The sequence below is a fragment of the Fusarium graminearum genome, chromosome 3, assembly GCF_000240135.3.
Source record: "Fusarium graminearum PH-1 chromosome 3, whole genome shotgun sequence".
NCBI lineage: Eukaryota > Fungi > Ascomycota > Sordariomycetes > Hypocreales > Nectriaceae > Fusarium > Fusarium graminearum.
In genome coordinates, this window is record NC_026476.1 from 4,665,455 (window position 1) to 4,685,523 (window position 20,069).

Sequence of the window (20,069 nt, forward strand, 5' to 3'; positions counted from 1 at the left end):
GATCCACCGCCGATTTGAACTCCGTTGAACGCCGAGTCCGAACTCTTCCCTCTTATTTACTTCTCCAATCACGAATCTACGACTCTTCTTCTCCATATACATAATCGTCTTACAACTTAATCACAATGGTGCGTTCTCAATTGTCCTATTCATGTTCTATGGAAACATGCCAATGCTTCAACCTGAACTCGTAAGCTACTTATCCTCGGCAATTGGAAAGCCGGGGAGAGGCAAAGACGGAAGGCACTGAAGAATGAGGCGCATAGAACCTATGATTCACAACAAGGAATGACTGGGGCTAACATTGTTGCGCTGCAGGCCACCTCCATCAAGTCTATCCGAGCTCTTGCTCCCCTCCTTGACCGTGTCCTCGTCCAGCGCATCAAGGCTGAGACTAAGACCGCCAGCGGCATCTTCCTGCCCGAGTCCAGCGTCGAGAAGCTCAACGAGGCCAAGGTCCTTGCAGTTGGCCCCGGTGCCCTCGACAAGAAGGGCAACCGTCTACCCATGGGCGTCACCGTCGGTGACCGTGTCCTGATCCCCCAATTCGGTGGCTCTCCCGTCAAGGCCGGCGAGGAGGAGTTCCAGCTCTTCCGCGACAGCGAGTAAGTTTGACAAACAGCGTAGCCAAGCGCCACTTGGCACATGGGTTGAACCACAAGTATACTAACCAACTCGTTTAGGATCCTGGCCAAGATCAACGAATAAGATACCCATATATCAAATCAAATCAAACAATAACCAGCCTGTATCATACTGTACCATATCGCAAGCGGCGAACGTGAGAGATGAGACTCTACTGAAGTTGCTTGAGAAGGGGAAGAGAGCGGAGTTGATTGTAATGTAGGCGCAAAAAGACGACAGACCAATTATGCAAGAAGATGTGCATGCGATTTGTATGAGTGTGCGTAGGAAAAAGAAAAATGGTGCTGATGTGTTGGGTTGGTCGCGCAAGACAGAATCAAATCTCCACTCCTTACCCTTTCAATATCATGATTTACATCGTTTTGCTGTGTGATAGCTCGTGTTTGTTTGCTCAATGTTGTTGTGTTGGTCCTTCTAGTGAGACATGGGGATGTTTGGAATTCGAAGCAACATGTAGAAGACAGTCGATGGACAGATACATGGTAGTTCTTGAGTATCTTGACTCTTGACTGAAAGTAGTCGCTTAGGTTGCCAAAGCGCCAACGACCGCGGGGAGATCCAGGGGCTGGTCACTATGCGGCCAGCGTTGCGTTTCTGATCGAAACGCACCTGGCCGCCAAGAATGGATTGTTTCGAAACAGTCATAAAGTAATACCGAGCGACTAAGTCAGCCGACCTATCAATCTGACACTTGAAAGTAAGGGATCAGACGGCCTGACTAGAAACAAGGTGGCTTGGCCGAGATATATAGAAAAGCAACTTGATGCAGGGGCAAAGTATCAATTGGGCAAGTTTGCAAGGAACAATAGAGATTTGCTGAGTGATCAAGATGAGATGGGATGACAGCGGAAACAGCTCCTGCGTAATATTAGCCTATTGACGATTCACATCTCACAGTTCGTTGGCTTGGTGGGTGATGATGAAGGGGCAGCAGATGAGTTTTAGAATGCCTCTAAGCATAAAGGCGTGGAGGAGGAGGATCGGCAAGATCCTTGTCGACCAGGCTCTACTCTAATCGTGCTGCAAAATAGGGATTGAAACAAATACTGGCACTTTGCGTTTTGGCCTCATATGTTTATATAGCTTAATATGACACCTTCATATATGTAATGACTCTGCCCAAGTGCACCTTGTAGCTACCTGACTGTGCACAATCACTGCTGTACAACATTAATAGACGACAAAATATTGCTTGATACCCGTGTCAGGGGTTCTCCAAAACCACTGGCCCGTGTGTGGCTGAAGTAAACCCCTGAGGATCCTTGGTCCAACGAAGGATGAATAGGATTGGGATAACGTACAGAAGCGAGGCAATATTAAGCAAGGGATTAAAGTGACTGGGAACGGTACTAGAGTGAGCAAGCTGCATATCGCAAAGTTTCAATCCAGCTTAAACCCTGTCCAGATTGCTTTTTAAACCACCAACAGTAATGAGAAACTTCGACTGTTTATGCTTTGAAAACTTTAGTCTATCTTATGCGTTGGGACTGGGGCTAATGCTCTTTAATGCAGCAGAGTATACATCATTTTTAAGCTTATTTATTCAGTGTATAAAAAGAGGTAATAATAGAACATTAGAGCAAATGTCAAGAGCCACCATGGAAGTAAAATGAGAAAGTAGCTAAAAAGAACGAACAGTCTCATAAGCTGTCTTCATTGGTTGGTTACATCCACAACGGAAACGCCCGTCAGTCTAGGCGCTTGCTAGATGCAGGTACCAGAAAAATAGCCCGACCAACTCACCCAATCCAACCTCGTTCTACTTACACCCACAGACCTCTCCTCCAAAAGCACTGCAACTACGTTTCATCTTGATAGTCTTGGCTCTCAGCGATTGCTCCCAAATGATGCGCCACAAGGATCGTGGCCTTGGCCATTTTCTGGCCCCTGACCCTCAAGTTTGACGGCCACGACGGTCAGCGGCATAGACCACGGATCATGACCTCTCTGTTTGATTAAACTTGCACACAGAAGGCTTCAATCTGGACATGGGAACCCAGGAACTTGCCTAGATATCCGTGGTGCTCATGAGTCTTTTACTCTATTATCCTTGTCAAAATGTAAAAGGCATCAAGCCAGGGGTTAAGCCACCGTTTGAGATGATGGCACTGTTTGTCGCCTGCGTACCAAATCACTGGTAAGTTGGGCTCTTAGTGTAACCTGCCCAGGACTACAATCCATGTCGTGACCTTCTAGACCCTAATCAGACACGGCTCGTCTTGGGGTAATACGATCTATAGGCTGACCCGAGCTGAGCTCGAGTGAGATGAGAGATGCTAAGCCGAGAGTCAGTGATTCACGTACTATATATCCAAGCATCTCTACGAGGTCTGTGACACTTCTACCTTCATCTTCATCCTTCTTCATTCTGGTGTATCCGAGTTGCTTGACGGCTCTTTTCTTTCTCTTCGATTATTCGTTCCTTCATTGATTGACAGTCATTCCTTACTGCCTTGTCCAGGCATACACACTCTCATTTTTCCAACAGCAATCAACAGTTCAAGCCCAAGCGGCCTTAGCAGAAACTGGTTTTCTGCAATTTTCACTTTTGCCTTTACTCATCTACGTGCATCACTCACCATGAAGTTTCTTACTACTGTCATCGGCCTCGCCTCTGCTGCGAATGCCCACACCCTCTTCACCACTCTCTTCATTGATGGCGAGAACCAAGGCGATGGTACCTGTGTTCGTCAGCCCAAGGATGCTTCCACCGCCAACAGCCCTATCTATCCTATTGATGGAGCTGCCATGGCTTGCGGTATGTATCCAGAACACTAAATATGTCTAGAATGAATAACTAACAACCTTTCAGGTAGGGATGGTGGCAAGGCTGTTCAGTACATCTGCCCTGCCCCTGGCGGTGCTCAACTGACGTTCCAATTCCGCGAATCCCCCAGCGGCCACAAGAAGGGTGCCATTGCCAAAGGCCACCGAGGCCCTTGCTCTGTCTACATGAAGAAGGTCGATGATATGTTTTCGGACTCGGCTGCTGGCGACGGTTGGTTCAAGGTTTTCGAAGATGGTTACAGCGTCAAGGACGACAAGTGGTGTGTCGACCGCCTCAATGAAAACAAGGGACTTCTGTCTGTCAACCTCCCTACTGGTCTTCCCTCGGGATACTACCTGGTCCGCCCTGAGATCCTCGCTCTGCACAGTGCTCCTGAGGGTGACCCTCAGTTCTACCAGAGCTGCGCCCAGATCTTCATCGAGAACGGTCCTGAAGGCCCTCTTGAGATTCCTGAAAAGTACGAGACCAGCATCCCTGGCTATGTCACCAAGAAAGACCCTGCTGTGACCTTCAACATCTACGACAAGCACGGCGAATACCCTATTCACGGACCCGATGTCTGGAACCCCACCTCCAAGGAGACTGGCACCAAGAAGACCCAGAAGGATGGTCTCGTTCCCAAGACCTGCTTGGCCAAGAACGCCAATTGGTGTGGCAAGCCCCTTGCTAAATACTCCGATCAGGACGGCTGCTGGGCTGCGGCCAAGAAGTGCTGGGACGAAGTCGGTGACTGCTGGGACAATGCTCCTCCCACCGGCGGTTACGGTTGCGATACCTGGAACGACTACTGCCAGGAGATCAACGACGCCTGCAAGGCGAAGGACTTCCAGGGGCCTCCTGCTTTTACCGGCAAGGAACACTATGTTGACACGCCTGGCCCTATCCCTGCTTCTTACGGAAAATTCAAGGCTATTGCCATTGGCATGACCAAGGAGATCAAGAACTCCAACTCGAACCCCAAGCCTGTTGAAGTCGACTACGAACCCCCCAGCTACGAAGTTCCCAGCAAGACTACCAAGGCTGTCAAGGCTCCTGCTGCTACGACTGAGGTCTCGCTTCCTGCATCCAACACCCAGTCTACCCAAGAGACCGCGACTCGCACGTGGGACGAGGACGAGAAGAACACCTTGTTCACCGATACTCCTGTTATTGCTCCTCCTCTGCCCGCTGTGACCTTCCCCGTGAAGGTATCTGAAGACGGTCTCTGCGGTGGCGAGAATGGCCAGACTTGCGAGGGTAGCAGGTTTGGTGACTGTTGCTCTCGTGAGGGCAAGTGCGGTCGCAAGACTAAGCAGTGTGGGTGCGGTTGCCAGAAGGTTTTCGGTCTCTGCAACGAGAAGTAAAAAAGCGTGAAATGGCGAAAGATTTGGGGGTTGACACTTTTTCGTTTCTTGATGTACATTTGAAAGAATGACTATTTGTTGCTTGGCCATCGGCCACTTGTTTTCTTAGGTTTTATGAGATATCAATCGATTTGCTTCTCTGATGCATTCTATGCTTTTTACTAAGTTTGATTGTCATGTATGGTGATAGAGTCTACAGGTTAAAGTTGGTGAGGCATTGCATATTGAGACTGTAGACTGCAGCCGCGAGTGCATTGAAATGATGCCATCGCCTCCGGCTAGTAGGGACCTACTAATGCCGTGGAAGGTGTGCCATGTGGCATGGCTGGGACGTACTAAGCGTGGCTGACCTCTTGATGAGTGTGTCTTGTGACGATGTTTCCTTAGATGACGTCGCGTACCAGGGGCAAAAAGTTGAGGGGACCTTGGCTTATGTAGGGGAAACAAGCCGTTGTGGAACCCACGGATTACTCTCTGGAAGCAAGTATGGATCGAAGACAAACGCCACAGCATTTGTTGTTCAGGGGCAGATCAAGATGGGTTTATGGAGAGTTGCAGATGCAGATGCCCCGTAATGTAGACGGTATCTTGTTGAGAGAGAAGCCTTGCGTTGTTGATCAGAATACTCGGCTATTTGCGTTGCAACGGTCAGCCAATCAAGAGCCTATGCTAGATGATGTGCAGTTATAAAACAGTTGCAAGAGATTTAATTGAAACTGTTTGTGGATGTGTATAATTGAGACTTGTGCAATTCATGGGTTTCCTGTTAGTGCTGGTTGTAGTGGTTGTTTCAAGTTTCGATGATGTCGGTCAGATAAGAGTAAGTTAAACCTCCTAAGAATTACAATTGAATACTAGATACTTCAAGGTACCTAGGTAGGTATTCCAAATCAAAAAGGGAATGAATATGCAATCCCTACATATCAAGATCGAGTCCAGTCCATCTGACACGTAACTCTTATGCCCGCTGAAACAGACCTGCTCAACCGAAATCAGAAGTCGGCCCTGTAACAGCCTAAAACCAACGATAGCCTTGAAGGCGATTAGAGCACCCCCAGCACCCAGACCCTGCACACGTAGCTATCTCACCTCTGTCCATAGGCTACTAGTAATTGCCCGGGCCCGTCACTGCGCCGTCCATATTTATCTGGATGCCTGCCCGCTTGCCAAGTGTACTCTCTGTACAGTACCTTTTTAAGTCCCACGGCCAAAATCCCCCTCCACTCAGAGTGTTAGTTGGTCCCGTCTCTTTCCCCATTCCCATTCCCATTCCCATTTCCAACTCTCGACTCCATAACTCCATCTCCATCTTCAACCCTCGACGACCTACACCTACTACCATCGGACAAACGAGGCCTCAACATCCTCAACCTTTCACTCCTTCAGATCCGAACTTACCTCGTCGCTATCGTCGCATCCGTCCTCCGTAGCGGCTTCTGCTACTTCAACCTTTCGCAACCATGTCGAGTAATCGCAACTATGATTTCCTGGTACGATACGCTATTCTTTCCCATCTATCCAATCTATTCCCCCCCACCGCCCGCCAATCCGCCCCCCCTGCGGCCCTTGAGTCGAGTTTGGGCTATCTCGATATCACGACCACGACGTCCATGTTATGCCAGTTCGCATCGCGCTGCTGCTGTCGACTTCATTTACTGCATGCGAACGCCACTTGATATCACCCGCTGACCCTTTGTTGCCATGTAGATTAAGCTGCTCCTGATAGGCGACTCCGGCGTCGGCAAGTCGTGCTGTCTGCTACGGTTCAGCGAAGACTCCTTCACCCCTTCATTCATCACCACCATCGGTATCGACTTCAAGATCAGGACCATTGAGCTCGATGGAAAGCGCGTCAAGCTGCAGATCTGGGATACCGCTGGCCAGGAGCGTTTCCGCACTATCACCACCGCTTATTACCGCGGTGCCATGGGCATCCTCCTTGTCTACGACGTCACCGACGAGCGCTCATTCAACAGTACGTCTCTCTACTCCCTACGATCCGGCTCGATATGCAAATTTTACGATATCTGGTTGCTGTGCCCCTCTCCTACCTGATGGCCGGCCAGCCAGCTAGCCTCGCCCGGTGCCCTTGACCAATCAACCGACGATTTCATTTTCGAGCCACGCATACCACCAAGAAAACATGGACTAATTTCCTCGCAGATATCCGAACCTGGTTCCAAAACGTCGAGCAGCACGCTACCGAGGGTGTTAACAAGATTCTAATCGGCAACAAGTGCGACTGGGAGGAGAAGCGCGTCGTTTCCACCGAGCAAGGCCAAGCCCTCGCCGACGAGCTGGGCATCCCTTTCCTCGAGGTCTCCGCCAAGAGCAACATCAACATCGACAAGGCTTTCTACAGCCTAGCCGCGGATATCAAGAAGCGACTCATCGACAACTCCAAGAACGACCAACCTGCAGCGAGCGGCGTCAACGTCAACGATAAGAGCGAGAGCGGCGGCAGCAAGTGCTGTTAAACACTGAATACCCCAAAGGCGTCCGTTATCTGTCATTTCTCCGTTTGCCGTCTTTTTATTTTATCAAGCTTATAACTTTGTAAACCTGGGGAAGAGGACGTGCCTTGTATGCGTCAAGGCACCAGAGAGAGGGGGAGAAAGCGGCTTGGAGAGTTCACCATGGGTGTAGAAAGCCGACCTACTTTGCGTGCGTTTGGGGAGAGATGCGAGGGAAAGGAAAGAGAGAAATGGATGGCTGGGAATTGAGCAGAACGGCAAACATCAGTCACATTCAAGGAGAGGCGCGACATAGCGAGGGGGGTTTTTGGTCATGTCTCGTTCCCTCTGATCGACCTTCCACCCCATCTTAGAGAGCAAATCCGGTCTGGAGTTTCGGTTTTTTGATCTGGGTCTAATATACATTGCTTTCGTTACGTGTCTGGTTGCGGTTCGCGGTTAATGTTGTTCCTTGGTCTGTGTTCGTTTGCAAAACGATTACAGTAGAGCAGAGACAAAGAAGGCTACATCGCGAGAGAGGCTGTCGAGGAAGAAGACAATGGAGGGAGGCATTGGGAGGACCAGTGAGCTTTATGTTCGTTTTTTGTTCTTTAATTGTTTTGTTTTATCTTGTTTTTGTTTCTATCACATATGTACAGTCGCTAAATGTCAATGTATGATGCTTTTACACGATTACGCAAGACGATGCCTTCGCCCTGGTCGTACTCGAGAACTCGCTGGTTCCAGCTCCGAATAAACCGCCATGCCGTCTCTGGGGTCTCGCACACCATGATGAAACGTGTAGTGTGTCGCTGACGGAACTCGGCGTCGTTCCTACGTGCCCGCGATGTGCTTCGGGAGATCTTCTCGCCTAGATCGGTAACCTTGGAAAGGTCGTATATATGAGTTTCAGTCGCCCAATCGTAACCGCTTTCAGTCCCGTCCTGGTAGATGATGGTCTTGAGCTCTGCGGCTGAGAAACTCTTTTCTGGCAGTTCAATCAAGACTGCGCTTGGGCGAAGAGTCCTGATATGTGAACTCTTGATAATCTGGTCGATGACATGCTGCCAAGCCATTTTGCCCTGCACACGACTCTGCTTCGTCTTGATACGGGCCTGGTAAGAGCCTGGAAGGATCGTGAAGCGCTCCAGCTCCTTCTCGGGGTCTTTCCCCGGGTCTAGTAGTACACTGGGGACATTGCTCGTCCAGAGACCATTTTTACTCTGAAACTTTATTTGAGAAAGACGAAGGAGTCTCTCGATCTTGTCTTTATATAGACTGGCAGCAGCAGAGGAGGAGAATGTGATGTGGTATACGCCGAGGGGCTCCATGGTCCAGGGATCGCGTTCCTGGTGAACTGACTTTTTGTAAGCTTGCCGAATTGAATTCAAGTGAATTGAGTTGTAATACCATGACTGATGATTTTGTTCCAACCAGCGAGTTTATCAGCAGCAAGGCGATTAAAATCGGCTGGCAGCAACGTCGTGGGTAGACCAGAGAGGACTAGTTTGTGCTTGGTAGTGCTATTGGGCGCTTCGCGAGGAGAAGAAGATTGCCATTGTTGTTTCTTCCCGCTATTAAACCTATTATTCGTTGTCGTGGTAGATTGTCTGCGTGGTCTTGGTGTATAGTTGGACCTCGTCTCGGATGTCGTCTCGTTCAGTTTCGAGCTGGCAGTGGAGAATCTAGCATTGACGTTATTGCCAGAGGAAGTGAGTCTGTTGCGAACGACGAGGATAGCCCTGGCGTTGGGGAGCCATTTAGAGTGGTTCATCCGGGCGACCGGTTATGAGGAAACATGGGAGTGAGGGTCGTGATAGTTCAGTACCTTGCAGCAATTAGGTACATGGCCAGGCATGCAAGCAAGTCTGGATAGAAGCCGTTTTTTGCGGAATTGGGCCGAGATCCGAAATGGTTTAGTGGGGTTGTGTTGTGCATGTTTGATGACTTTGGACCCTGAAAAGTATATGCCTGCTACTATCATGGCTGTAGATATTTGTGACACAATGATAAGAAATGACCGAAGGGATTTGGTTTGGAATTCGTCTCATTGTTGGCTCAGATACACAATGACACATTTCGAATTAATACTATCGTGAAATTGCATGGCTGGTGAAGAGTGTATCTAATGGACGAAATCAATAGGTCAGTTTTGTCATTTTAGCACACAACAGCTGAACTTCCATAGCACTCAGGGTATTAGAAACGTTAGCCACTGGAGTCATAAAAAACTGAACTAGTAAACCACCTTATAGCTAAGCATTAATAATCGTTCAGTTGGTGCTAGCCGTACAGACACTTCAAAAGTCACAGCGTACATGTGAGTAACAGGGAGTTGACCTTCATGTTTTATGGTACAAGAATGAACAGCCTAAAAAGTCTAAACTGAATAGCATAAGTTTTGTAGTGCTATGGCATGGACACAAGGTTATAGTTCTGCCACCTAACTATCCTGTCATGTCCTGTATGGGTCGTCTAAAAGGTGGTAGAAACACTTACTGTACACAACTCAACAGATGCTTCTTCTATCAGCCATACATGGTCTGAATGTCCATCTTAGAGTTCAGTCGTTGCTGTGTATACAACTTTGGTAGGTGGTTGATTATATCAGTCACGCATGTGTATGAAAATAAGTCATTGCGAGATAACTGTATTAATTGATTTATTGAGGATTCAATGGATATAAATACAAGTCGTCTGCAGCTGCTAACATTAGTGTGGGGGAATATTTTCTTGCATCTGCCAGTCACAGTTTTCCCACAATCTACCTTAGGTAAGTCAAAATCGACTTTAGGCCTGTTCTCCTAAACTTGTATAAAACATTTCCTAAAATTTCACTTTTCTAGTCTAAACCGAACTTAATTTACGTCATGCTCGCCAAAAGCATCGACGTCAAGGTCCGGCCTTTGGCAAGTGCAAGCCTCGAAAAGGCGAGCCTTCACGGCGCCGCCCGTGTGTACGTGAGCAAGGAGACTCTGCTCTCGTTGACCGGCACATTAGAGGTCGGGAAGCATTGTATTCTCACGAGGTTAGAGAGCGCCGCCACAAAGGATTCCGTCAGGGAAGATGACCCTCAACAAGAGCTCCAGCGAGAAGCCTCGCTATGGAGCATCAAGGAAAAGAACCTCAGCCCCAACGTTGCCGTCATGACAAGGGCATTCCAGGAAGCTGCAGGCTTCAAGATCGGCGACCTCATTCGAATTTCACTTGCGGGAACAACACCCAACGCAGACGAGATAGTTGTGCAGGATGTGACCGAGAAAACAGACAAAACGTCAGACGATTTTGAGCGGTTAGAGGAGTACGAGAAAGCAGCAAAGTATACGCCACCATGGGAGGCGTTAATCGCACCTGCTTTTGGTAAGAACAATACCCCCAGAGCAATATCCCAGTCAAAAGAAAAGGGGCCATAACTAACTCTCCTCAAGTGCGTGCTGAACTGGTGTTTCCCGGAATGGTGGTTGAGGCAACGCTCAGCAGCAAATGGCGACGAAATTTCAAGGTCATATCCGTAAACTCACATACCAACAGCTTGGGAAGGTTCGATCCCGGCTCTACAAACATCACAGTTGCAGATGAGAACGCAGCAAATGCGGAAGCCGATGCACAAAGCGGCGGCGAATTAGTCGTGACGGGTGTCCCCGGAATGGCTCCTCAGCTCAAGGCCCTCAACGGTTTCCTTTCTGCCTTCAGGAAAACCCTCACCAACCCACTCGAGAGAGAATCATGTGCTTTTGTCATTCACGGTGGTCACGGCACAGGAAAGTCCTTCATTCTGGATCGCATTGCTGCGACAAGATGGGGCAAAGTGCACCGTATCAAGCCCTTGGACAAAATCGCAAGCATGAGGGAAACTTTCAAGCTTGCGCAAAGTCAGCAACCGAGCATCGTCCTAATCGACGATCTTGAAAACTTGATTAGCAAGGATCGCTCCAATCGTGATTCTGTCATAGACCTACTGGGCGAGGAGTTGGATCAACTTGCTACAAGCGCAGTGTCGAACGATTCTCTACCTCAAGTTGTTGTTGTTGCTACGTGCTCCGACTTCCTTACTGATATTCCAAACCAGCTCCAGCGTTCAACGCGTTTTGATAACCATGTCCCATTGACTATCCCCAGGATCCAAGAGAGACTTGAGATTCTCGAGTTCCTCGATCTACCCATCAACCCAGCGGAAAAGCAGTCGGTTTTATTGGATCTAGCACAGAGGACACACGCATACAGCCCACTGGATCTTAGGAGGCTGTGCACAAGAGCCAGATATGTCATGGGACTCAGACTTCGAGAAGCAGGCGATGACACATTTTCGACCGAGCGATTCTTGGAAATATCGGATATTAACAAAGCCAAAAAAGCTATTCGATCCACGGCTATGCGAGACATCAACCTCAACCCTCCTACGATCCATTGGCGAGATGTCGGTGGCCAAGATGTTCTGAAAAAAGTGCTCAACAGAATGGTTAAGTACACCAAGAATCCCGAAGGGTCCCTTCGTCCTCCTCCAAAGGGCCTTCTTCTTTATGGCCCTCCTGGTTGTTCCAAAACACTATCCGCACAGGCTGCTGCCACAGAGTCCGGCTTCAATTTCTTTGCCGTCAAAGGTGCAGAGCTACTCAACATGTATGTCGGAGAGACTGAACGTGCGATCCGAACCCTCTTCGCGCGTGCTAGCAACGCAGCTCCTTCCATCATCTTCTTCGACGAAATCGACTCCATCGGCGGTCAACGGTCAGGAAGTGGCGCTGCTTCTCGCAGCACCGGCGCAGTCAACATGCTCACAACCCTTCTTACCGAGATGGACGGTTTCGAGCCCCTTTCGGGCGTCCTAATTCTTGCTGCAACCAACCGACCTGAGTCTATGGATCCCGCCCTGATGCGACCAGGCCGTTTCGATCAACTCCTCTACGTAGGACCCCCTGACGAGGCCACCCGGGAAGCCATTTTCAAGGTCCATCTACGCGGTCTACCCCTTGCACCCGATGTTGATATTCCCCAACTTTCCCGTCTCGCCGATGGGTACTCTGGTGCGGAGATCAAGGCCATTTGCGATGAAACCTGCATGGTTGTACAGGAGCGTCACGACGAGGACGAGACCGAGAAGCTTGAGCTTGCCATGGCTGATTTGACGATTGTGCTCGAGAGGACGCCCCGTAACATTACGAAGCAGATGATTGATGGCTACGAAAAGTGGCATAAACTGCACAAGAGGGGCTAGGTTGCGGATGCGTTGGTAAATGGGCTCTTAGGGCGGGTTAGCTAAGGTTATGATTTTATGATGATTCGAATTAGATTACCTTAGGTAAAGTAAAGGATCGCAAAATGGTAGAGAAAAGTGTCTTTAGACGGGTCTTTTTCATTTCTTCGTTACAAGTGTCTGGTATCCGGCACAAGTTATTTATTGTCCCCGGCTCCCGCTAAATGACTCGGCTCCTTGCTTGATAAACAAGAGCTATACAAGTCATAAAGCATATGATATACACGACTCAACACAACATAACACAACAAAACCTTCTCAATTCACCACGGCCCCTGCTCAGCTAGCAGTCCGTTTCTCGTGAAAAAAAGAAGAAAAGTCATCCTATCTTAACGATCCTGCCAATCTCGACTTCCAAGCCCCACCTCCACCGTCATGCCATATCGAATGCCATTGCCGTCGCTTCTCGACGACTCTATCGCCCCAGAAAGGGGCAGAATCTCGGTCCAGACAGAGCCCCATTAGACTAGACCAAATATTGCTGTCGTCCCCTAACATGCCTAGTTAAAGGATGAAGTAAGAACTACAGCAAAGCAAAGATAGATAAACCAAGAATATAGTGACCCGAGGCCACAAATGTATTTCAATACAACTCCAGTTCTCTCCACCGGCCCATCCCTGAGCTGGCAAACGGCACTTGCCTTATGTAGTTATGTAGAGGCGAGGCCTCGTGTCTGCACCCCCAATTTCATGAATACCAAATAAAAAATAATCAACAACCGGTACGCCATCGCCGAAAGCAGTGAAGGGTAATGTTTACGACTCCTCGTTCGACCCTGGGCCGCTGCCTGTTTTTAAGCCGGAAGAGAGACTGATTGCGATCTTTTTGCTGCTTCCGCTGGAAGAGCTGGCAGTAAAACTTTTGCGTTTCGTCAAGCCGCGAGGGTTGCTAGAGACAGAGCTAATAGAACCGCTACTGTTGCGTCGCTTGTTGTGCATAAGCTTGCCGATTTCATCATCGTCTTCCTCCTCTTCACGTCGTCGTTTTTCTGAAAGTCGCTCTGGTGGTGGGACGCCCCCTCCCAGACTTGAGTCGATCGGCGAACCCACTGCATCTGATGCCACATCGCTATGGCTGCCTGGCGTCGCCTCGGGGTCGGCATTTTCATCTGTCTCCTCATCGGATGCGTAATCAACAAGGAGCTTGGAGGAGATAGATCCGTTCGTAGATGGCGTCTTTTCTCCCTCCTTGCTCGAGTTGTCCTCCTCTTCTTCATTGTCAGATCCTGCCCAATACTCCTCTTGTTCTTGGTCGACGGTGATCTGTTCCATCAACCTCGTGTTGGGTGGGGGTCTCCTTCCCATCTCATCTTCGCCCTCCATAAAGTAATCGACGTTTGATGTGTAACCTCTGGTTTGATCGTATCGAAGGACGATATCTCGGAATGTCGGCATGTAGCTCAGAGTCATCAGTTGGTCTCTGTGGTTGACCACAAGATACTTGATAACATCTTTGACGTTCTCTTTCTTGATGAACTCAAAGAACTCGAGGCATGCCGATGCCAATAGATTGTCGCGAGGCATGGTTCCGATAAGCACTTCAAGAATGGGCCCCAGTACTTGCTTCTCCGTGAGATGCTTAATGTAAAATTCATCCTGCATTCCAATTATTGAGCGGAAAAAGCGAATAGCAACTGTACAAGTTAGTAAAAGTCACACAAGGAAGTGCAATCATCTCAAACCTAGTCGTAAGAATTTCTCGGGGCATCCGAGCAGCTGAGAAACGCGCTTGGCAATATCATTATTCATGACATAAAACTTGACACGTAATGTATGTTGGCGAATGAAGAATGTGAGGATTTCGATGAGATAAGTAAACATCGACGCCTGCTGCACACTGAAATTCATATCGGTTCGCTTCTCCAAGTCGACCAGTGGCTTGAATAGCTTTGGTGCTGATTGCTCGTAAAATGCGTGTAGGAAAACCTCTTGTCGGGGGTCAGTAGAGGTCTGCAGCATTTCTTCGTTATAAAGCTCACCGTTCGCTTTTTGGAAATTCTCATTTTGGAGTTGTTGGGGACCGGGATCCAGGAGGACCTTGAGCGCTTCTGATATTTGAGATTTGACACCAAGATCGACCTCAACTAGAAGAAGGTCGATCAAAGAGTCGGTGAGAGGTGTCACTTTCTCGTGCACTTGTCTGTATAGTGTTTGTCGAATCATTTGAGGGTCGTGATCGATGATGGAGATCATTATGTCAGTAGCACCGACCCGAACACCAACATCATGATGTCGCAATCCGAAATTAATGACTTGCAAAAGTCCGTGGGCAAGGAAATTGTTGTATAATGTCTGACGCGCTGGTGGTTGGATGTTCTTAGCAATAGCGCAGCATTGTTGAATGAAAAGCACAGCTTCCTTCTTCCTCTTTTGGTCGTTATTTGAGAGACTGAAGATGCCAAAAAGCTCGTTCAGAAAAGCGGCATTGGCTTGCAAATGCTGAACAATATCGACCTGGTTGAAAAAGATGAGGGAATTGAGAACTGAAAATGTGGGGTCGTCGAGGATACGGGCGAGGACCACGTCTTTCAAGTACTGTAGTCTGTATGTTTGGTGGATTTTCCTGCGAATTTGTTCATCTTCAATCGGAACAACTTCCTTGTACCGGCCCTGATTACCCAACCAGTGTCGATGGTTGGCTTTATGACTAGGAAAGTCGGGGTCGTACTCTAGTGCTCCAACAACACCCAAAACGCATTCGTCTGATACCGCGTGCTCGATAATCGAAGTGTCGTTGAGAAGGATGACTGTCTTCATGATGTTGCAAAGTCGGTGCAAGTCTTGAAGACTCTCGAGGTCTTCGGCCATCTCGACCAGCGGAACAATCTTGCCAATAAAATCTTCAGCCATGATTGCCTTAGCCAGCGCGTCCCTACCGTTGGCTGTAGTGCTCATCATTCGCATAGTAGACTCGATGTCGCCGAGATTCCCAAGTTCGGCGGTGGGCAAGTTGATAGCTGGAGGAACGTCGATGGCAAGATCATCGGAAAGGCCATCGTCTACAGATAAAGCATTAGCAACGTAATTTTTGAAAGGAGATAGAACTGCATACCGGCGCCAGGTAAATGGTTGTGGAACGTTTGTTGGACATTGCTCACAAAACGCCTGCTATGCATTAGCGGCCAAGCTGGATGCTATTAATCGATGAAACAAACCAGATTATTGCGCATCCTTCTGCTTCCTGGAAGCTCAATGCCATATCGACACCACTGCTGGGTTCCTGCCACACAATCAGGGTATCTGTGAGTCAGGTTAGACACATGACGTTTATAGAGCGCACATCAGACATGTGGACGTGCCTTGCTGCTTCTGGAATCCATCTTCTTTCTGGATCTTTGTTTCTAATAGGAGACGGTCGGGATGGTCTTCTGATTCTACGACGACGCGCGGATCTTTGCGACCATCGTCAAGCTAAGGCATATCAGTCAGCAAGATGTTCGAGCGCAAAAGTGGTGACATGGGCATGAATGACGTACAGTCTCGAAGCTCGCGCTGCAGAAGCCGGTACCTCTGTCAAACCAGTCATTGTTGCGAAGCTCGTAGACCTTGACGCGCTTTCGATCGGTGGGCTGATGAGGCACGGGCTGTGCCATCATCAATGACTCGGACTCTCCCTCGGCAGAAAGATTTGTATACGCAGCCAGATCCGGGGCGAGTTCGAGATGCTGTTGCAAGGACAGCTCCGACGGTTCGTTTGAAGTCAAGATGGTGAGAGCCGCCACGATTTCTTAGGTTGCGCGCAGACGAGGCGCGACAGTGGGGATGTCAGGATATATACGCTCGGCGAACGATGGTGACGATGTTGATGATGCGAGTGAGATAACGGGGGTCCGGAATGCGCTGCGACGCACGAGTCGAAATATCTATAGAGAAATAGAACAGAATCGAGCGAGTGAAAGGCCCATCAATGCGCCATGCAATCGATGATTATGTTGAGCTCAAGACGATGCGCGGGCGAAAGTCGGCGGGATCGGGGGTGGGTTGGACAACCAGAATTGGCGACACGCCACGGAAGCAATCGGCGGGAAAAGGAAAGCGCGACAGCGACAGGACAGGCGGATGGCTACGCCGGGCGACGAAGCCGAAGGAGAAGTTACAGAACCAAAGTGTCGGTAAAGTGCGTTGGGTTGCGAAGTCGGCTAGTATTGTTTGGTGATCGAAAGTCAGGGTCCGGACTATATTGAGGGACCGGTTGAGGCTGTCGAGAATTGCGGATTGAGGTGGGCAATGCGCGTGACCAGGCTGCCAGATGGAGATGGTGTTGGGTTTAGGCCTTGGGATCCCCTTCAGTTTCGGTTTCGGGGGAGGAGGGGGGGACCATTCCCCTACTAGGTGCGCGAGCCTCGCTGACGCCACAGTGAGGCTGGTGGATGGGGCATCTTTTGTCCAATCATGGGTCATGCTCGGCCTTGCCACTTGATCAAAATGACGCGGGTTTCGAGCTAAGAAAAATGACTCCCGTCCAATCAATGCTTTATTCTCCAGTCTCCAATTGCGAGGCCCAGAAGAGACCCCTGTCCAGGCTGTCAATGCAGCAAAAGACCGTCATATTAAGGCTGTCTGGGGTTAATTATGATGCAATCTCGTGATAGAGTCAACGTCAAGATAAACACCAGAAATCATATGATTTTATAGACCATAAACGTTGAAGGCCTTGATTGTCTTGTACCTAGACGACAGTCGGCTTTCGAGGTCAGACTTTGACTCCTTATGCAGGTAGCCTTCATTGCAGCGCCCCCAATCAATCATACAATAATCTGACATGCATTGCAACAATATTCATTGCAGGCAGGCTTCTGTTGGTCTTGGCTCAATATGACAGATCTCGGGACTCGATTGCAAGTTATCAATCTGTCCATTGTGAACGCATGCTAACAATGAATATGGCGTATGTATGCTTGGATGAATGAATGGCCATCTCGATACCTCAGATTTGAATGTTTGCAATCTGGCCTGTATCTTATATCAAGCATCTATTGACATGTTTCATTTATCTGCCAGCAATTAATCGTCATAATTATATCTTGTCAATGGGCAATTTAAAACACACTATAAAAGGATCGACAGGGACAATTAAACTCATCTTTTAAAGTTGAATCATGACGCTATCCTGCAGGAGTGTCGGATTGTCCAGAATGTCATCCATCGTTCCTTGGGGCAAGGCTTATTATTACCCCGCGTGTCACATTCTCATTTCGCCAAGAAGAATGTGTCTTGTGGATAAAGTGCAATGCAAAGTAAAAGATGAGGGTAGGAATGAGACAGACTTACATACCGTTGAATATCAGACTAGAAGAGACAAGAGTCAATATCAAACGAAAGGAAATACCTAGCGGCGAAAAACTTACTTGGATAGTGGTATCGCAAGATGATGGCAGTAGTAAAGCCAGAAAACTCAATAAGAAATATCGTTGTGACTTTTGCATACTCAAAGTTCTTCATAAGATTGATGGCAAAGTGCCCAAAAGCCAACATCTTAGGAATGCCGTTAGATGAAGAGCCATTAACCAACGTGCCGCTAAATTCCAGTATGAAGACTGCCGCGAAATATGTCGGCACTGATGCGCATAAACTAACTACCTTGGCACTTGTGGGAGGCTTTAAGATATTAAGAAGTCTGGTGTGTCAAGGGCCACTGTTACCTCTACAGTCTATAGAGCAGCCCAAACATCGTAGCTGGCGTCTATAGCTTCGTTCTATTCCCAAAAGGCACCAAGACTCAGGTACAATACAGTATCCAGCGGCACCTCGTAACCACAGTGAGCTACTCAGGAATATCCTTTCTACTATCGGCAGAAGATGCCATCGTGGTTTATAGAGTAAGTCAGTGAGAAGAGGCTAAGAGATTAGTGATATCGGCGGTGAACCCGGTTATTCGGCAAAACGTAGATCTTTGTATTTCTCAGGAAACAGAGCATTGCGAGGAGACAAAAGCAGGGACACAATGCTGACTGGCAATCAAGTCTATCCTGAAGAATCAGGTTGCGTCACATCTGCAGCATTTGGGCCTCCTTTGTTTCAGGGCTTGAGTTCTTTACCCACGTATATGTCATACATATCGGGAGCTTTTTTGACAGAAACACAAAGTCTTGATGTAAGCCAAGATGCAAGTTTTCAGACTGTTTCAGTGTCGTCGGCTTCACCGCCAGGGGTCTATTGATACTCAAAACCAAGCCAAGCCCAGCGTTTTTGGGCTTGGTTTTTCTGGATCTAACTGCATACAATGGCAGTCAAAGAAAGACAATAGAAGGAGGCTTGGGGTCCTAGCTCTTCTGGGAAGTCACTTTAGGCTTCTAAAGCTTCTAGCGTGAGACGACGATCCTGATTGAGATTGGCTCAAGTTCAAAATGACAAATAGTGGGGGATCGACTTGATGTAATTTTTGTGCTTTTTTCTAGTGAGACAGAGTCAAGGCCTTGTGAAGTAACATGAATCTGTTAATCGGACCGGACTATCCATTGGTAACAAATCGACAAGTTGAAACGAACATTGTGTAATGACTCTCAATGAGTAATTGTGTGGCGGGCTTGGCTCACTTACTTACAGTCCTTGCCTTAGTGCAGTAGCTTGGCCTGGGGTATCATCCCTGGTGCAGATCTGATCTTGCAGAAGATGAATCGACAGGGGAGGCCCCGGGCTGTCAAAGCTGCCAGGGCACGGCACGTTCCCTCATGCATGAGACGAAAGCGACAGAGCGACATTCCCTGTTTTTTTTTTCCTTTTTCCTACAACACAAAAACTGCCCACCAGACGCCGAGAGGAAAACACGAGCAGTTTTGCGGCAATAATAAATCGATGAGGCGTCGAGTTTCTTAGCCAAGGGGTAAAAAGTCACTTCACGTCAATGGCCCAAGAGACCGGTAGATTTAGACCACCGAAACACTTCGGTGGAGGGATTGACGCCACGGCTCTGTTTCCTCAAATTGAGGCATCTTCGTTTCTTGACCAAGACCTCTTGAGGATAGATGCACAAAACCGTTGAGAGGGGAACTGTTACCCATCTTCTTTTTCGTGTTGACTGACGTGATGAGGCGTTTGATATTCACAAGCGGATCATGAGATGACGTGGAAAACTTGGATGATCAAATATCTTCATCGGATGCGTTTATCCCTGAGCCATGCCACCTGATAGCAATGATGTTATTGATCTAAACATACAGAATAGATTAGTGAACACGCGAAACTGATCAGCATTCTCCACTCCCCACAACGCATCGTCAACGTCTTGACTTGGCATCAGGAGTATCATCAATAACGCCGAGATACAATCCAGACACGTCTTGGCAGATGTGTTTTTGTTAAAATAAACAATTCAAGAATCAGCGGACAAGTTTCAGCCTCTGTCTCTTATTAGTCGATAAATGCTCGTTATTGGTTGAGCAGTCCAGCCCTGGTGGCGTCTAAGACAAAGGGTCTGGAAGAATCTACAACGATCTCAGACAGCCACAGAAACCCGCTCACAATGAGAGGCTGGCTGACTGACTACCTGACAATCACTCTCTCTACGGTGTTTAAAAGCAAAGGGCGAGCGCAATGCTGGGCGTATGGCTGAATCTGTCCATCGCGCCGCGGCATCGCAAGCCACA

At 48.5% G+C, this 20,069-nt stretch overlaps 7 protein-coding genes across 7 annotated transcripts; 5 read left to right on the forward strand and 2 right to left on the reverse strand.

Annotated features, from left to right (window-relative positions):
* Window positions 1–8: 8 nt before the first annotated feature.
* On the forward strand, window positions 9–1,015 carry FGSG_06207 (uncharacterized protein). Its single transcript, XM_011326549.1, has 3 exons — window positions 9–128; window positions 319–605; window positions 684–1,015. Exons 1-3 carry the CDS (start codon window positions 126–128, stop codon window positions 706–708), a joined length of 315 nt encoding a protein of 104 aa, XP_011324851.1. The 5' UTR covers window positions 9–125; the 3' UTR covers window positions 709–1,015.
* A 2,210-nt stretch (window positions 1,016–3,225) lies between these two features.
* Window positions 3,226–4,776, forward strand: FGSG_06208 (uncharacterized protein; the record flags this gene model as incomplete). The annotated part of the gene is made up of 2 exons (XM_011326550.1): window positions 3,226–3,403; window positions 3,458–4,776. 2 exons carry the CDS (start codon window positions 3,226–3,228, stop codon window positions 4,774–4,776), a joined length of 1,497 nt encoding a protein of 498 aa, XP_011324852.1.
* Window positions 4,777–6,069: 1,293 nt separating this feature from the next.
* On the forward strand, window positions 6,070–7,748 carry FGSG_06209 (GTP-binding protein SAS1). The gene is made up of 3 exons (XM_011326551.1): window positions 6,070–6,266; window positions 6,484–6,751; window positions 6,940–7,748. Exons 1-3 carry the CDS (start codon window positions 6,237–6,239, stop codon window positions 7,251–7,253), a joined length of 612 nt encoding a protein of 203 aa, XP_011324853.1. The 5' UTR covers window positions 6,070–6,236; the 3' UTR covers window positions 7,254–7,748.
* A 143-nt stretch (window positions 7,749–7,891) lies between these two features.
* Window positions 7,892–8,560, reverse strand: FGSG_06210 (uncharacterized protein; the record flags this gene model as incomplete). The annotated part of the gene is made up of 1 exon (XM_011326552.1): window positions 7,892–8,560. The coding sequence occupies one exon, from the start codon at window positions 8,558–8,560 to the stop codon at window positions 7,892–7,894; it is 669 nt and encodes a 222-aa protein (XP_011324854.1).
* Window positions 8,561–10,099: 1,539 nt separating this feature from the next.
* On the forward strand, window positions 10,100–12,444 carry FGSG_06211 (uncharacterized protein; the record flags this gene model as incomplete). The annotated part of the gene is made up of 2 exons (XM_011326553.1): window positions 10,100–10,589; window positions 10,658–12,444. 2 exons carry the CDS (start codon window positions 10,100–10,102, stop codon window positions 12,442–12,444), a joined length of 2,277 nt encoding a protein of 758 aa, XP_011324855.1.
* A 795-nt stretch (window positions 12,445–13,239) lies between these two features.
* FGSG_06212 (uncharacterized protein) lies at window positions 13,240–16,079 on the reverse strand (the record flags this gene model as incomplete). The annotated part of the gene is made up of 6 exons (XM_011326554.1): window positions 13,240–14,117; window positions 14,166–15,482; window positions 15,536–15,588; window positions 15,639–15,723; window positions 15,771–15,894; window positions 15,960–16,079. 6 exons carry the CDS (start codon window positions 16,077–16,079, stop codon window positions 13,240–13,242), a joined length of 2,577 nt encoding a protein of 858 aa, XP_011324856.1.
* A 1,539-nt stretch (window positions 16,080–17,618) lies between these two features.
* On the forward strand, window positions 17,619–18,434 carry FGSG_12892 (uncharacterized protein; the record flags this gene model as incomplete). Its single annotated transcript, XM_011326555.1, has 4 exons — window positions 17,619–17,720; window positions 17,840–18,103; window positions 18,141–18,302; window positions 18,390–18,434. The coding sequence occupies 4 exons, from the start codon at window positions 17,619–17,621 to the stop codon at window positions 18,432–18,434; spliced, it is 573 nt and encodes a 190-aa protein (XP_011324857.1).
* Between the last annotated feature and the right edge of the window lie 1,635 nt (window positions 18,435–20,069).

Coding starts and splice junctions, on each gene's coding strand:
- FGSG_06209 (XM_011326551.1), top strand. CDS start 6,237: ATGTCGAGTAATCGCAACTATGATTTCCTG. Junction 6,267..6,483: donor ATCGCAACTATGATTTCCTG/GTACGATACGCT, acceptor GTTGCCATGTAG/ATTAAGCTGCTCCTGATAGG. Junction 6,752..6,939: donor CGACGAGCGCTCATTCAACA/GTACGTCTCTCT, acceptor ATTTCCTCGCAG/ATATCCGAACCTGGTTCCAA.
- FGSG_06207 (XM_011326549.1), top strand. Junction 606..683: donor CAGCTCTTCCGCGACAGCGA/GTAAGTTTGACA, acceptor CAACTCGTTTAG/GATCCTGGCCAAGATCAACG.